The sequence below is a fragment of the Nymphalis io genome, chromosome 2, assembly GCF_905147045.1.
Source record: "Nymphalis io chromosome 2, ilAglIoxx1.1, whole genome shotgun sequence".
In the NCBI taxonomy this organism is placed as follows: Eukaryota; Metazoa; Arthropoda; class Insecta; order Lepidoptera; family Nymphalidae; genus Nymphalis; species Nymphalis io.
In genome coordinates, this window is record NC_065889.1 from 5,435,552 (window position 1) to 5,454,541 (window position 18,990).

The 18,990-nt window shown below is 32.8% G+C and overlaps 1 protein-coding gene across 1 annotated transcript in view; it reads right to left on the bottom strand.

Moving 5' to 3' along the window:
• LOC126779070 (gamma-aminobutyric acid type B receptor subunit 1) overlaps positions 1 to 18,990 on the bottom strand; it is a 198,460-nt gene that overhangs the window by 8,445 nt on the left and 171,025 nt on the right. The window contains exons 6-13 of the mRNA XM_050502888.1: positions 17,193 to 17,361; positions 15,703 to 15,818; positions 15,503 to 15,630; positions 14,416 to 14,557; positions 11,405 to 11,555; positions 10,064 to 10,304; positions 7,027 to 7,234; positions 1,430 to 1,686 (exon numbers count right to left, since the gene is read on the bottom strand). Coding sequence (XP_050358845.1) covers positions 1,430 to 1,686; positions 7,027 to 7,234; positions 10,064 to 10,304; positions 11,405 to 11,555; positions 14,416 to 14,557; positions 15,503 to 15,630; positions 15,703 to 15,818; positions 17,193 to 17,361 — 1,412 coding nt within the window. The remainder of the gene's footprint in view (positions 1 to 1,429; positions 1,687 to 7,026; positions 7,235 to 10,063; positions 10,305 to 11,404; positions 11,556 to 14,415; positions 14,558 to 15,502; positions 15,631 to 15,702; positions 15,819 to 17,192; positions 17,362 to 18,990) is intronic.

Sequence of the window (18,990 nt, forward strand, 5' to 3'; positions counted from 1 at the left end):
AAATCTTTCACGTCTATTTCCTCGTCTTAAATTTAAAACGTTTTAAGGTTACTATACTTCGTTCGTCATACTCACGAGGAAACATGACATGGCTGCTTAAATAAGTTATTTTCTAACGTTAAAGTTGAGAGTCGGCGACGTAAGGACGTACTTTATCTTTCCCGTCGTTTGCTTTTACATGATTACGTCACACATTCAATTTATATACATAAGCAATCCTTACTAATATTATAAATGTAAGAGTGACTTTGTTTGTTTGTTACGCTTTCACGTCTTAACTACTCAACCGATTCCTGATGATCCTCATTTATGATGGTCATGAAATTTTGCATACACGTTGTAAAAATGTGTCACATCATACGTCACTTAATATCAGAAGAGGGGAAGGGGGGCCCCCCTTGCACGCGGGCGGAATCTAGTAACGTTATAAATATAGTGTAGCATTATACACGTATATAACTATGGTTATGGCATCGCTTGCATAGTACAGCGATTCCTACGGTAATATGATCTTTATTAATTACAAGATAAATATGCAAGTCACTTTTAATGTAATATTTCCAATGTGAATATTTAAATGATAATTTTCATTTAAAAATAATATTCACGTAAATATTTAATATTAAAGATATTTGGCTAGTTTTTTAGTAGTTACATTGAAAATTTGTTCTCGCCTTACCCATTATATATGGATGTTAATATGATTTACGTAAATTAAATTAATCTTCGTTACTAATCATGACGTATTCATACGATTCCTAGGAAAGAGCGCTGATGTCCTAAATATATATATATATATATATATATATATATATATATATATATATATATATATCTTGTCGATTTATTAACAATGCAATTGTTAGCCTATTTTAGAATGATATAATATAAAAAAAAAATTTGACAAATTCTACTTAGTAGATAGGTAGGGCTTTGTGCACAGCAATGTGCGGCAAAACAGCAGTATTTGGTATTGTTATGTTCCGGTTTGAAGGATGAATGAGCCAGTGTAATTACAGGCACAAGGGACACAGAATCTTGGTTCCCAAGGTTGGTGGCGCATTGGCGATGTAAGCGACGGTTAACATTTCTTACAATGCCAATGTCTACAGGCGTTGGTGACCACTTACCATCAGGTGGCCCATCTATTCGTTCGCCTACCTATGCAAAAAAGACTAATGGTAGTACTGATTTAATTAATTATTATTGAATAAATTTGTCCATTTCTCTCTCTCTCTGTCTCTCTTTTGGACCTCATATTTTATTGATTAATAATTTTATTCGTTATCCGTTGCATCTACGCCTGTTATAGGTTAATCAATCATTTGTTAATATTTGATATTTATGAAATTTATTATGTACTGTTTGTTTTCATTAAATAGAAAAAAATAAATAAGTAATGAAATATATAAATTGTATTGTCACTTACCTTTGGTATAAATATAAGCGCCATGCTCAGAAAACAACAGAAAACGATCGCTAGTGAGACGAAAGCGAATGCTGCGTCCTGCTGGCTCGCTATCACCAATGTCACCGGCGCTGTGATGAGGCACAGCACCACCACATTGTAGATACTCATGCCGACATAACGAGAATCGTTGATTTGACGCACTTTAACTGAGCGTGTTTCATACGCAAGGAATAGTCCAAAAACTAACACCAATCCTTTGTATCCGTACATAACACCTGAAACAAAAAAATCCCTTAGACACGAACTTTAATAACACATTAATTTAGAAGTCATGATGACACAGTGGGTACAGAAAAAAAATAACCTAACAAAAGTTATCTATGTTACGGACTGCATTGCTATCGATTGAACCGCAATCGAGTGATTGAATTGACAACTTTTCAATCGAATACACTCAATTGCACATCAGTAATAGGTAATGAAAATAATTCTGCTGATAACTGTGCAGTTATTCAGACGTAAATGTAGAATAAATAAAAAAAATATCATTAAAAACATTCTCATAGCATTTTATTTCTAAGATTAAAGTTATGTTTTCGTTTTTTTAAGATTGAAAATGTTATGGAATATTAAAATGTCCTCAAAATATAAATGTAAAACAGTGTAATGAAGACGCAGATGTGATTAACAACTTAAAGTTTAAATTTCGTTTCGAGTTTGGGACGCAAATGAGACGCGGTGGACTTTGACGGGGGGATTTATAAATGATCCTCATTGTTTATGAATAAGCAAATTATATTTATCTTATTTAGATTGACATTGTAAAGCTCATTTCAAAAATTAAAAAAAAAAATAAAGTTCATTGAACTTTATATTAAACGAACCATAATGAAATGTTATAACAGCTTGTAATATTTAACTCTTATAAAACTCTTGCAATAAGATTCAATAAAAGAAACAGTTGAGAGGTTTAATGTAAGAGTACTTTTATTTAAGAAATATAAAAATTGTATTTATTATATTTTTGTACACTGAGAAAAAAACACTTGACAAGGTGATTGATAAATTGAGCCCTTATCGCAGACATATGAACTTATCACGCTGTCTGGTTTTATACATAGGGTTTTACATCAAGTAACGGTATTAAACTAACACGCCTTGCATAGGCGTATACTATCAATAAATAAAAATAAAACTAAAATAACATTGACAAATAAATGACAGAGTTCGTATTGATAGTTAATTAATTTCGGATTCCTTGTAAACTTTGCTTTGCGGCTGTTTTGTTAAATCTTGATTTCCCTGTTTCTGTCATTATTGATTTGACAGTTGAAAGAAGTTAAGGACGGCATTGTTTAACAAATCATCGCTAATCAGCAACCACCACCAGCAGCAGTAATAAAAAAAAAAAGTCATGTTTTGAACATCAAACACAGTGACCATACTGTAACTATTTTTAATTTTTGTTTGTATTAAGTATTTCATGTAAATAATCAATGTAATTCAAAATCACTTGATAAAAGATCACGGTTAGGAATCCAGTGACGTTTTTATGTTTTTTGTTCATAATATGATACGAATCATATCATTGAAAGCAATCACTACGAGAACATACATGTGTATTATATATCTCGGCCGACTCGTAGAGGAGTGTGGTTGAATGAACTCCGAATATCTCTTTAATAGAAGAGGGATGTTTACGAGTTATTACTTATAATAAATTCCAAACATTTAAATCAAAAGATAGAACATAATTATGAACTTGTTTATTTACAATTAATACAAATATTCTTTATGGCACGCTAACGATACGATAAAAAAGGCGATTACCGCTTAAGCGGCGAACTATTAAAAGACGCGACTTTAATTATTTATTTATTATACTTGTAATCAAAATTTAAACAAAGATCTTGAGATCTGCACAGGACCGATGACTTCAATAGAAACTAAAATAGACTCATCTTATGCACGAAATCTTGAATCGTTCAAACGGAGTTAATTCGAAAAGTCGAATATTGTACAAGCTGAAACGCTGGTAAGGTTGTACCTAACGCGAAAATATAATTATACATATAAAAATTAATGATCGTAAATCAAGTCGGAGAGCAGTAATGAAAAAGAAAGTTCTCATTTATTCTGTAAATATAGTTTCTAAAATATTTACGACTTAAGCCCGGATATTATATTCAAAAATCGATTTGTTTTGCTTACGAATATTGTAGTTTTTTTAAATAAATTTACCCGGCATGATTTCCTAAATCTGACTATCGGGTAGGACATTCACAGCCTCACAGCGTGCCACACTCTGATGGAGTGTGCCGCTTGGGGACCTCAGCGCCTGTCTCTGGCGGCCTTAGTCGGTGAGGACCTCTCGCTGCCGAGTGTGATAAACGCCATGCTTGGTAGCGAGAGGTGCTGGTTGGAGACGGTCTCCTTCTGCGAAAATGTCATGTCGCAGAAGGAGGCCGTGTTGCCGGGGTTAGGGGGTCTTTGTACCCTGAGATCCCCCTAGGATTTGGAGGCCTGCAGAGGTGGGCCAACCGTCGGGGCGTCACGGTAGTATGCGCAAGCGATCCCGTGACGCCCCTCGAAAAGGCGGTGTGGGTACCGCTGGTTTTTTAGTGGGTATTCCGGCGCATGCACGGCGCCGGCGAGTCCCACATACCCCCATACATTGTTTCCCCCACTTGAAGTGGACAAAAAAAAAAGGCATTCACAGCCAGAAATTAGAAAAAATAGATACGCTTCTGTACTAAAAATACTTAAAAAACTTTCCGCGCTCAAATTAAATAAGTTTTTAAAACTCAATAGAAACTCGTAATGATTTCTTTTGATTAATCAAGTTGGGAAAGTAACTACCGTAATTAAAATCTTTTCATTGAACTTTTAAGAGAATTTAAAATTTCATTTAAACATTTGTTTAGTCAACTCTCAAGTCTTGTAGTTTGTCTTGAAAGTTTATTGCAACAACCTATCTGAACTTGCACCGGAGTCTGACCATTAGTAAAATAGTTTAGGTTTTACGTTTCGTAAATAATATAGCGCCACACAAGATACACGACTAAATATAATATGCATTAATACCAATATTTTATTAGAATTTTTTGATAGAGCCATAGTGTCCCTTTTTGATAGGCTTTCTTTAGTTTTAAGGATAAATCGTCATATTACTGATGGTAGAGCTTTCTGCAAGTTCGTCTGGGTAGGTACCACCCACTCATCAGATATTTTACCGCAAAACAGCAGTGGTACAAGGGACATAACATCTTTGTTGGCAATGTAATCAATAGTTAGCATTTCTTACAATGCCAATGTCTATGGGCGTTGGTGATCACTTACCATCACGTGGCCCATATGCTCGTCTGCCTACCTTTTCTATAATAAAAAAAATTAAATATATTTATATAAATACACTTTATTTGATATAGGCTCTTATGAGAAAATATGAATTAATTTAATATAACGATATACCCGTCCGGAATGTATATTCTAAAAGTCCAACTGATTTTACTCTTATTATGGATACCTACACTTCGAATCTGAATATGAAGTGCATCCATTTTTTATAGTATTTATAAATTGGGGTTATGAGTTTGTTCATTCATGCTGCACCTGTGCGATATCTTTAATCGATTTTTATTTTAGAATCAGTAAATATTGGAACAAGTAATGCGTTTTAGTGTATTAAATATCTTGTATCAAATTTTAAACTGTAAATCCTCATTTCGGAAAATACATCTTAATTCACTTTTATGTCCTATTCAATAGATTTACTTATAATAGAATTACGATCGTAAAACATGAGATGAAATAAATCGGAGAACTACTTAACAGAACAAGGGTTGAAATTAAGTCTCAGGCTTACAATATTATTTAAATGGATAAATTAAAGTACAATAAGCAGAGTGAAAGATAGTAAGTTTTTTACTGGGTTGGGTTATATTGGATTCATTGAATTGTATGATAAAAATATTTTTAGCTTTTAGAACAACTGCCGTAGCGAGTGCACACGGGTGTTTCTCTGATTGAAAAAGTTATTGTCTCGCGTACTGTCACGTTCTCGATGGTTTTGTTTGGAAAAAAAATAGTCAGTATGGCCTCGAGACTGGACTGGATACAGTCCGATTAATGTCTTCACTTAACTAAATAAATTTTAACATACTGCACATTATTAGATGGTATTTTAAACATTTATTATTGTGAAAATAATAAATCAATATTGTTGATAAAATCAAAACTTGTTCAAATGTTACTGATTCGCTAATATTAAATAAATTTTATCTAATTTCTTCGAGGAGAAGATAATTAATGATTTTCGATGTTTAAAGTACCGTAAAAAACAACGAGTCGGACAAACATTACAATTTTGAGATAAGAAGTTATTTTAAACAATTTTGTATCAAACAACATTAGTGTGAACTAATTACACGTTGACATTGGTGTTAGATTATCGACTATTTGATAAGCCATATTCGCTATTTTGATAGTAATATTGTTTAAATACATATATGATCAGAAAATTATATAGACATAGGTGCATTATATCGATTTGATAACACAGCTTTTCCGATCCGTGCAAAAGACGGCCATGGCAATGGTTTTAGCGGGTTAGAATAACCACTTAACCTGGTTCCCCCAATGGGTCGGGTACCATCGAAAAGTTGCAACCTTCTCTTCAACAGTAGATAACCTAGCATTAGGAAATTTAAGGTCTGACTTACTTCACATATTATTATAAACTACAAGTTTTCCACAAAGCCTTGCTTTGGGTATGGTATTCAATTTTACAATAAAATTAGTCAAACATTTTAAGCCTGCATATAATATTATTTACTATACTTCTTGTACAGATTACAGATATATAGGATTCAAAGTAAAATAGCATAAATTGTTCGCATTATTGACGACGTAAAGGTCACAAACCCTCGAGCCTTTACAATTGCGTCGAAAGATAGCAGCGCTGAACGCTACCTATCGACTGTATCACGGCGAGTGCTCTAAGGAATTAATCTCTCTAATTCCTGCTTCCCCCTTCCTTTATAAGTCTATGCGTTCTGGCTCTCGATGTCACCGCCTAACTGTGACATCAATTCCATTGCGCACAAAAAAAAAATAGGCAACTCCTTTCTTTGTCGCACTTGTATAAAATGAATTTTTTTACCAGCTCACGTGTTCCCCTCCTCTTATAACCTAGGGGTTTATAACTATGAGTTCCTTCAAACGAGGCGTAAAGAATCATCTTGCGGGCCGGCAAGGCTGGGGTAGCTAGTGCAGAATATTCTTCCCGACTGTACTGGCCGTCGTCGCGTTTGAACCCTGCTATCATTTACTATCAGGTGGAGTAGTCATTTGCCTTCCCGGCAAATATGTATGAAATCCAGTTGTACCATTCCTATTAGTCAATTATTTGTCATTTGATCAAGCAACTACTTATGTATTATATACATGCATTACAAAATTGTATGCATAAATTGGTTTTGACAATATATATATATATATATTGTCAAAACCTACATAGGTTTCTACATAAAACCTACACAAACCTATATATATATATATATATATTTATGTGGACTTACAAAATATGTTGAGTTCAATTGAAAAATATAACTTACCTAGCCACACAGTATTGTGTTCGCTCTCACAATGTTCCAGCTCTGGTCTGATGTGCACGTCGTCATCGTGGTGTCGCGGCGCTTCCAGGGGAAATATTTCCACACGTCTCTGTAATGGGTCACGCAGCTGCCACGCGGTCAAAAGAGCCACGTCGACAACGAGCAAGCCACCAACCATGGTGTACAATTTCCATCCATGCATACGTTTCTGTAGAAAGTTTTTAATATTAACTAAAATTATTTAAATGGATTATATCCAAAAAAGCTCACTCTATGAAAGAAGTATTGCGTCTTTATCATACTTTCAGTATATAAAGAAATGTTTATTTCAAAAGTTAGATTATTTCAATTTATTCGTGATGGTCGCTACAGTTTCCATATTGTAATAAGTAGTTGTCATTGTTTTTATATTGTGAGACGTTTTACGTTACATGTTATGTGAAAATCTAATGTAAGGTGATAATGATGTATTCCTGACAAATTTTGGCAACGGCGACTATTCTTAAGGGAGACTAACTAACTGCGCGGGATATATAATAGTCCTCAAGTGTATGCGCAAACACAAGTGCTCTTTTTGTTCACTCTTATAACCTAACGGGAGAGGAAATTCAACAGGCGCCGTTCTGCTCCTGTGAAATTCTTGACGGAATACTCCATAACATTTTATTAACTCAACCTAGATTTCGAAGCCAGTAGTTTGGGATCTCCAGAATGAAAAAAAACATTAAACTAACGAAGCAGTCAAAAACTATTGTAACAAATAAAAAAAAAATTATTCATACATAAAAACACATGAGTAAAATTACAGAACTTGAAAAAGATTATATCTAATTTGCTGCTTATTTTGTTTGACCCAATCAAAAAAAACATGTCTATTATCCAAATCTCTATTATCCAAGGCAATAAAGATGTTAATTTGTTTCATATATTTTTAAGGACCATCGCCTGACAACCTTTGGCCATTAAGGCTATTAAAGAAATAATTTGCTAGTCAGAATTGCGACATTCGGCTTATACCGGACCAAGCATAAGTAATGAAACCATTATAATTCCTTTGTGATTGTTCCGTTTTCTACGTTTAACTGCCTAATTTTATTTCTCTAAAAGTATTCAATAAATAAGTTTGTCTTAATTAACTATACATGTGTGTATATAGTCAATATATAAATAGTGTTGTTGTTATTGTACTAATACTACATGTAAATAAATATATATATAAAAAAATGAGACTAAACTTAAGGAGGTCACTAGTTGCCACTGGCTTGTTCCACCGCTTAACAGCCATCTCTACCGAACTCCATCTACCTAATTATTTTGTCATACAAAATGACAATTTTCAAAAAACTTTATATTTAGATTTTACTATATTTTATAAATCAACAGCACTTCTATTATTAAAAATATATTACAACTTAATAATAAAAGTTAATAAAATAATAAAAAAAAGTCAGTGTTAATTAATAGAAGAGAAAAAAAATAGTTCATACAAAAACTATTCTAATTCTTCTAAATAAACTAGGATTATAATAAACACATGATTTTAAAGAAATAGCAATTACATAAGTCTTAAAAAGTCATTTAGTTCTGTTTTTCTTAAGTAGAATGTAAAATATACAAGGCAAATGAGTTTACGCTTGAAACTCAATACCGTCTTTAATATTAAACGTTGTTTATTAGCTTGGAGAAGAATAGCCTTTCCGATCCAGTGATTTTAATGAGCGACTCTAGGGACACGCTTCGGAAGAGGAAAGTGTAATTACTATAAACCTTTATAGGCCGATCCCACTCAGTTGTTTGCATAAATATGTGACTTTTACCCATTTGAAATTCTATGCGGTAACAGTATCTATCCTATAAATTATATGAAACGGATATTCACTTCTGAATTTATGGGGTTGTATTGACATGAGGAAACCCGTGAGTTTACTGACATTAGATTTATTTTGTTACGTACATTTTGCAACCACTGTTTATATTTCTTTGGGAACAATGCAAACAAAAGCTTCGAGAAATTAAAGATAATTTTAGTTGAACGGCAGAATTTTCGATTCAAACAAAACATGCTTAGGAAAAAGTTAAATCATTTAATATTTAATAAAACGTTAAATGTTAAACAATTGTTTTATTTTACAATGACCCCTATACATTATGCTGAATAAATAGATAAGAATTTAACAAACGCGTCTTAAATAAAATAAAGCGCTGTAACAGGAAACAGGGCCTTGTAAACGTTTCAAGTCCTTCCATTCCATAGATTAAATGGAAAACAAGCGACAATTTGTCTGTCTTTTGTGAGCTGATAAAGAGTTTATTTTTTCCGGTGAGGAAGTTATGTTTGTGTGCACGGGACAGTTCTACTAACATACATAACATCGTGGAATTGTAACTTTATCGAAACGTAATCATTAACGTTTAACCGTTTTCTAATTCTACTAAACAATGATCCAAGTGGATCGGAATAGTACCGGGAAAATATCGTGATTTATATGTTTATAAAATTTACCGTTATAAAAATTAGCTGAATTGGCCTTGAATTGGATATTATGATTTAACTGAGTTTTATTTTTGTAAGAAATGATTTGGTAATGTACGATACATTTTATAAATTAGTAGAATTGTCAAAGTTTGTGTGTATGTATTGAAACGACGCCATAAATTATACAAAACAATTGACTATCTAAGATTTGTTCTTTACTCGAGAGTGGTTTTATGTGTGCGTTTACTCAATTTGTATGTATTTACATGTAATTAGTAATTCTGTATTTAGAATAGAATAGTCAGCTTCTAAACAATTTATACGCAACTCAATGTTAGTCTTGCCAACTCAGTAGACATAACAAACTACATTTCAAAAAACGAATCCTCAATCAATATTATAAGAATAAATTAATTGTAATCATCAATACCAAATTTATAATTCGAAAAAATCAACTATCTTTTCATCATTTTGTTTTGATTTGCATTCATTTTTTGAATCGATTGAAGGGATAAGTTTAGATTTGGGAATAATTTAAGCTTATCAGAGTTATTTTTTTACCTTTGTTTCCGGTTTAGGTTTAGTTGTATGCCGATGGACGCGCCAAACTTTTGTAAACATTGCGCCATAGGCCATGGAGAACCCGATTGCTAGAAGCCAGGCTCTAGCAGCGCACAGACCAGGAAAATGTTGAGGCTGGACCCATCTGCCATCGACTCCGAGAGCAATGGCAGCGCCGAAACAGACGCAGCAACCGCAGAGCATAACAGTGTTGCATGCTGGATGTGACCATTGAATAACTCTATGGGAAAATAATGTTATATAGTAACTGTATTTAAGTGAGTGGTTTGTGATTGTTTTTTAATAATATAAACGGGAATGTATTTAAAAAAAATAATGAACTGATTTTGATTAAACTTTATTTAAAAAAGCCAAGATGGCCTTGTGGTTAGAACGCGTGAATCTTAACCGACGATCGTGGGTTCAAACCCGGGCAAGCAGCACTGAATTTTCATGTGCCTAATTTGTGTTTATAATTCATCTCGTGCTTGACGGTGAAGGAAAACATCGTGAGGAAACTTGCATGTATCTAATTTCATTGAAATTCTACCACATGTGTATTCTACCAACACGCATTGCAGCAGCGTGGTGGAATAAGCTCCAAACCTTCTACTCAAAAGGGAGAGGAGGCCTTAACCCAGCAGTGGGACATTAACAGGCTGTTACTGTTACTGCTACTGTTATTTAAAGAAACTAGTTAATTTTTATGTTTACGAGTGAGTGATTTAAAAAAAACTACGACAACAATGATTTTCTAATATTAAATAATATATAAAACTTTTTTTTTCTTAAAACTATGTGTTTGATAAATCATAAGTTTTAATTTGAAGATTAATTTTACTGCAAAATAGCAGCAAATAACTACACCGATATAAAATTGAAATATGTTTTGCAGAGATATCACTTTTTTATCTTTGTTTTGTAAAGAAGTTTAAACTTTGATCATAATTGGATACTTGAGATCCAACTTTGTGGAAATAATAAAATTTCTGTTCAGACTTTTGATATCTTTTTTAGTTAGTAATTTCTCATAATTATGAAAAAATACATTCCCAGGATGCGCGTTTATGGCAGACGTCTGGCCATACTAATCAGCCAATTTTTTGTGTAAATATTATGATGATAATAAGCGCAATTATGAAAATTGATATAAATAAAATTGTTATATCAATACCTCTGGGTCTGCGGCCTTACATCAAGCCACTAGACCAATGAGGTAGTCGAGGCAGTAAGTAAATATAAAACTGATTGAAACATCTGTCTAATTAGAAATATAGAGCTGAAGGAGCGTAATTATCTTTATTGCAATGGCTACATACAGTTGGATAAATCCAAGCTTACCTTCTATGTCTGTGAAAGATATTGAAGACAATTAAGCCGATGGCGGCTAGAATGCCGGCGATGCAAAGTGCTGTCATGCAGGCGAATAATGACAGCGATACTGTACGCAGCTCGTTAACCACCACTGTACGGTCGGGTGGTACTTTACCATCTAAAAAATACATTAACTGAATTACATAGTAGTAGTAAATGAGACACTTTTAAATATACAAAGAACATTTTCAATTATTAAAAATGATATACTGTGATACATAATACCTTACATCGATACATCGAGTTAAATTCCCTAAAACGCTAACGGTATTATTAGTAAAGCAAAACCAACTCGTTGCTCGAGGAAGCTGTAATTAATAGCAGCTTAAGATATAATAATATAATATTAATAATGCTAAAATAAAATATCCAACGCCGTTAACTATTTATTTCGCCATTCCATCTTGCCAGTATCTTACGAAGGAAATATTATTTTGATCAGTCAGAGTCAAACATGTACTGTAAATTTTCTGTTAAGATAATTAAAATCAAAGTAACGATTTCTCAAAGATACTATTTACGATGGCGTAAAAAATTCACCTTGCTGTAAGTAAATATAAAATATATATTTTTAATTTATATTATCTATTTATTAATAGGTTAAATTATCATCAAGATAAATGTTAAAGACAGCTATTTGTATCATTTCGATAAATTAATTTCAATTTTAGATTCTATTTTTTTTCTCATTTTAACTTAAAAAGACGTATCACAGACGACTATTACTCTGTAAGTTTCGAAGTGACACTGTCCATAAAAAAATCCCCCATGTCCGCTGATCGTAAAAGTTTAGTCGTAAAACTATTGCACCAGCAGAGAAAATGGAGCATTCCTTTATTTTATTAGTCTCCATTTTTTCTTGCTTCTAAGAATATTAAAGAAAGTTTTCACTATTTTTTATTTATGAATTAAAGCAAGCTTTTCGTAGATACAGAGAAACACTGTTTTAAAGCAAGCTAAGCTGCTTTGTAACATCATGCCCGTTTGTTCTCGCGAAATTTTCATTTTTCATACGTTTTATTTTAAATTCCGCGATTTTTTCTCGTTTTAACATAAGTATGCTATTATAGTATTTATTTACACGGTTAGTTCATCGTACCCATTCATTTTTACAGCCGATTCGAAATAACATTTTTGAATAGGATAAAATATTTAAAATCGGTTTAATTAATGACCATTTTATCTGTATACGAAATAGAATGACTATTTCATAATACATTTATTAACACATTTAAGTTTAATTTATTTGCAACCGTGATAAGGCAATTATTTGTAATTGTACACAATTCATTTAAAAGTCAATCTAAAAGAGATGAGTAGAAAAAGTAAATTTAAACTCAAAAAAACACAACAAAATTAAATTAAGCTAAACAGTAGCCATTAATCATAATATTAATTTAATTAATATTTCTTAGAAATTCAAAACGTTAATGGTTATTTCGTGTTTTACGAAAAATAAATAAATTATTATTCTCTTGAAAACACAATTGTTATTCGTCATTTATCTTACGCAATGTTACTAGAACGAAAGAAATAGAAATTAAAATGTTCTTTGAGCCATTTGGCTAATATCCACCGAAACTTCACAGAGAATTTTCGAAGTGGGAAGGGATGTAATTACTCTTCCTAGTGTCTCGGCAGAGTCGTGCAGTTTAAAAGAAAGATAAAATCTTGGGATGCCAACACGTAAGTGAATTAAAAACGCTCGACGAGTCGTCTCTCTCGTTTTAATTTATTTAAGGTTTGTTTCCAATTGTTTCATTAAACTTTAATTCGAAACCTCGGTTATTGTCGAAATGGTTTTGTGGACTTTATGGTAGCCGCAGATGGATACGTCTCATGGTTCGCTTAACATTGGTCGTAGTTACTGTCTGTTGCGTTAGTTATGCGATCAACGTGACAATTAAAGAACACCACTTTATGCCTGGCATTGCAGTTCTTCTTTATATTTTTTTTGAAAGAAATTGCCCTAAACGACGCGACTAATAGAAATTTCACAAACCTTCACGCAGCCAACAATAACTGTACACGTTTTCAATTGCTTAAACAATGCACGCACACATAGAATATGAGAAGAAATACACATTATTCTCTATATTATATAGGTACGATATAATCTAATACTTTTTTCATTACTCGTACTCTTAGTTTATTTTAAGTGTGTTAATTTACGTAAAAGTAATTTTAATTTGTTACTTAAGTACTATGTTTTATGTTTTTTTATTCAATTTTTTTATATTTAAAATTCTAAAATAACCTCAACTTTTTTATGTCTCAATTTACATAAAATTCATAATCTGCTTTAGTTTCTTATCTTACACCGAGAAGGCAGTCTTAAATTCTAGTTATAATTAATAAATTAAACAAAATATTGTTACTAAAAATATCAAATAAAATATAATTATAACAATATTGGCTTAAAACTATTTTTTATTAAATGATAAGTACATGCGTTTTAACTAGGCCGAGCCTGTATTTTGGACTTAAGTCTCTTCAGATGTCATACTTAATTACTTTATTTATTTTATAAATGGTACATGTAAGATTATGTTAGTATGAGTTAAGGTAGTAGTAGTTTATTTGGCGTAGCATGTTCGCGTAGCGATAGCGCGCTACATGAACTAATATTAGGCGTGTTAGCAAATATTACTTACTCATCCGCCAAACATGACTGAAACTCGAAATAACTCAAATATGTTATCATATCAACAAAAACAAGTGCGTAAGGTCAACGCACTGATTTTTATAGATTCAATCCTTTATTGTAAACAAAAGTTTTTTGATGTAATAAAAATGAGCAAGTTGAAGGAAATATATTATTGTTATTTGCGTTTTGTGTCAGCCTTATAAAAAGAACGCAATATATTTGTTATGGTTAAATATAACACTAAACACACGTATCGCCACGTAAAGTATCGGCATCGTAATTCCACAAATTATTTGTCAAATTAAAATGTAACATCACAAATTCCACTTACCAACCCACCGTTCCCGGTCCAACCACGTGAGGTTGTCTTCTTGAGTGTCATAGTATCCGAGCTTCACGTAGTGGTTGTCGGTTAACTGCTCTATCTGTGTCAGCGCTATGCGATCGCCTTGAGAGGAGAACGCTACCAACCCCTGTAATAAGTCACAGTAAAAGCGAGCGAACATTGACAAATATTAGACGATACTTATGTAACAATTCTATTTCGATATTTAATAAAATAAAATTTTTCTTTGAGTTATTTATCAATTTACAATAATAATAGCTTAATAAAAAGATCTAGTTGACGTCTATCGAAGAGATCCAAGGTTTCTAGGCACTTTAACATTGAGGCCCCCCATTCCTAAGCGATTAGAGTAAAGTTATATTATTTTTGTTTGTTAGGCACGTCGGTTGGCGGAGGCCCTAGGCCGGTTTTAATAAGAAAGCAAAAGCAGTTTTTTTAGAATGCTTTAATTTATATCATTTTTTAAAACGACACAAAAGGTCAACTTCAATCGAAAGAAAATAAAATTATTATTTCCACGATTCATTGTAGGTAGGTCAACGGTTATTATACATTGAGGATTTGTAGGTACCACCCACTCATCAGATATTCTACCGCAAAATACTGGTGGTAGGGCTTTGTGCAAGCTCGTCTGGGTAGGTACCACCCACTCATCAGATATTCTACCGCAAAACAGCAATACTTGATATTGTTGTGTTCCGGTTTGAAGGGTGAGTGAGCCAGTGTAATTACAGGCACAAGGGACATAAAATCTTAGTTCCCAAGGTTGGTGGCGCATTGGCTATAAGCGATGGTTGACATTTCTTAGAATGCCAATGTCTAAGGGCGTTTGGTGACCACTTACCATCAGGTTGCCCATATGCTCGTCCACCTTCCTATTCTATAAAAAAAAAAAAAAAAAAATATCAAAGAATTCTCCGATTTAATTCCGGCAAAACCTTATGAAATACAATCTGCGAAGTCATTAAGCTAACGAGCGAAATATAACCCACTCTTAATCAATATAAAATTCTGACGAAATGTATATAAAAAGTACATAATATACATAGCACGATGACATGCGTTAACTTACCGACACGCCTAGGAAGGACGTCGAGTTTATAGCTTCGTAAATGTCATCAGCAATTTTCTTGTTAGTGTAAGTAAAATTCTTTAAACTCAACCCGTTCTTTTCGAGTTTCTCCATTGTTTTATTGAAGGCTGAAAAATGTTTTTGTGGTTATAATATTATAGTTTCATCTATAGGAAAAATTTCACATTCGTGTATTTTACCTAACGCCACGGCCCAAACTGCATCATAGGCCAAAGGCGCCTCCTGGTACCCTTCGGGAAATCTTTCTCCGTCGATGTTATAACCGGCTTCACGGAGTGCTTCATTCAAACGTGACCTGTGTTTATATAATCAACCATTTTTTTAAATGATGTGTTAAACATATTAGCGCTCAGTAGGGGCAAACTTATACTTCGAGCGTCAGATGACGTCAGCGTAAGTTTTGTTATTGTAAGTGTGTTAATGCGTGTGTGAGATCGGTACACGTCAATTCTTGTGAGTACCTTGTCACTCACACCTTTTTTTATTTTATCGCATTACCTTTAATTAAAAGATTAGATTTTTCATTCATATTTGTCAAGAATAATATATATATATTTATATATAAAACAGAGTTATTAAAACGAAGCGAAGTAAAACCATTTTATTTTGTCATTTCGTAACAAAAGTGTATGTTATCATATATAAAGGCTTTGTAAAGTTTTCCCGGCATTCGGGGCGGTTGGAAAAACGTGCGCAAAAGGAATTTTCTACATTTTGACGTTAGGTGAAACATTACGTACACAAAAGGACACTCCAGGAGAATTCTTATTTGATATAGTAACATAGCAATAGAGTCGCCGCGAGTCGAGGTATCGTCTAGATAGGTATTTTCAATTGAATATGTCTCGTCGAAAGAATGGAATATTATCTTTCAACGCGTAAAAGTAGTGACAAGCGGTTTTACTCGGGATCTTACCGCATGAATGTCTTTCGCCTTCCTTTCTGAATGCGTACAAAATAAATCGTTGTCATATAAAATTGGGTTTTTGCGACATTTCTTGAATAAATACAAAGAGTTACGACACAAATTGAAAGTCAATAGAAATAATGTTTGTGGATGAACCGGTTTATTCAACGTTCATTTTTCTTAAATTTTCTGGAGATACTGATATTATCTGTGTTATTATTATGTTTGTATTTCGAAATGTATTTTTGCGTTCAATAAGAGCTAAAGCAATTATATGTTATATATAGGCGGAAGGGCCAATGACCACCATGGTGAGTGGTCACCATCGCCTCTAGATATTGGTGATGTAAGAAATATTATCTATTCCATACATCACCAATGCACCCCACGCACATCGACCATGGAAAATAAAATGTTATATCCCTTGTGTTTGTAGTTAACTGGCTCACTTATCCTTCTAAACGAAAAATAAGTATTGTTTTTTAGCGTTATCCGTTGTGTGGGTCAGTGGGTAGTACTTACCCAGACGGGCTTGCACAAAGCCCTACTATCTAGTAGGTGGTAAGGCTTTGTATAATGTGTACTCAGTACTTGTACTGATATACATAAATTACTTATAATAAAAACCTACATCGATTGCATACTTAAATTCAAAAATCTCTTATGGAGTTAATATAAAGTGAGTGTCACCAAGTAATTCGTAAAAAAATACTGAGAAATTCGCTTAGTCTGTCTCGCAAAAATTGGTAGCAATATTCATACCGAAAATCTTCCGAAGTCATGCCAGAGATAGTTGTTTGATTGGCATTCTGATTCCACATGAGCGCCTCTGTTGTGAGGTGGCCCTCGGCTGCCTCACGCATTTGATCCGCTGTGCATTCTAAGCCTTCCCGTTCCAAGTTCGTCTCGAACCAGTTGTCTTCGTACCAACCTGGAAATAAATATACCTTTTAATCCATCATATATATAAAATACCAATGAATAAATGCGACAAGGAAAACAAATATCATAATTATTTTAACTTTGCTAGTTATTTAACTTAAGTAACTGTGCCGTCAGCACATCGCCTTTTTAGTTGTACTCCATATTTGGCTTGACGAAATCATAACAATTTCTTATTCGGATATTGTAATACATTAATCAATCAGTCAGTACAGGGTACTCAAACAATTGTGACGTGTCGTAAATAAATATATATTATTCCTCCGGTCTTTGAGTATTGGCTAGCCTCATACCTGGATCCGTCTCAACAATATTATATGCCTCAGTATCTCAATGTAGCCTACACGCTAAATAACAATATAAAAAAAACTTTAAAATATTTTATAGAAAAACAATATAAAAAATAACTACAAAACTTTATTCCGTTCTCGCTTGAATCTACATTCTGGAAATTCCTTGTAAGAGCCTACTTGAATAAATTTAATTAAGATTTTACTAAGTTGTAACTTTTTTAAAGCAATAAATATAAAATAAAGCTGTGGGCTTACATTACTAATTCAAATAAAATTATCCAAGCGGTTTATGTTAAAAATTACTTTGATAATATTAATACACAACATCAAAAGTATAAAAGTATGATCGTATAAATCAGAATTCGTTTTTCAAATTTTCATTTCAAGTTACATAACATTATACACGTAGGATAAAATTATATTTATAACAATAGTGTTAATGATAATAGTATAGGTATATATCCCACTAATTATTTCAAGAAAAATGAACAGTAAATGTGATGTAAGTGAAATTGGAAGTAAAAAAACTTTAAAATCCACCAGAATAAAATACAGCGATTTTCAATACACGTATCATTACAATTCAAAGATAAATTCAAAGTCTGTTAACAGTGAGCTGGTTTCAGATTTCTTTGTCGAAGTTCGTACATCCTTAAAATAATAGTGCCATGCTTAGTTGGAGTGGAAAATGAGAACGATTGTGATTGAAATACTTCATTTTATATTACCGTTAAATAAGGTTATTTAAAGTAATATTTTATATCTCACATATATGTGGATGTTGATATATCTGTTTGACATTTATAAACTTCGGCACCGTTTGACTGATTACTACGAAATTGGCAAATAACTGTTTTCATAGAGAGGTATATATATGTACTATCCACTTTGTTTCAACTAAAAGCTTAAAGGTGCTGCAGTACTTCAACTTTTATACTATATATATATATATATGTATACACGGGCTTTTGGTATATTATTATATGTATACAATATTTGTCGGGCTTAACTAGTAATAAACATTTTTAGTTAAGACGGGGTAAGAGTTTTTTTTTTATAGAATAGGAAGGCGGACGAGTTTTATAGAATAGGAGATGATAGTAGTCACCAACGCACATAGACATTGGTATTGTAAGAAACGTTAATCATCGCTTACATTACCAATGCGCCACCAACCTTGGCAACTAAGATGTTATGTCCCTTGTGCCTGTAATTACACTGGCTCACTCATCCTTCAAACCGGAACACAACAATACCAAGTACTGCTGTTTTGCAGTAGAATATCTGATGAGTAGATGGTACCTACCCAGACGAGCTTGCACAAA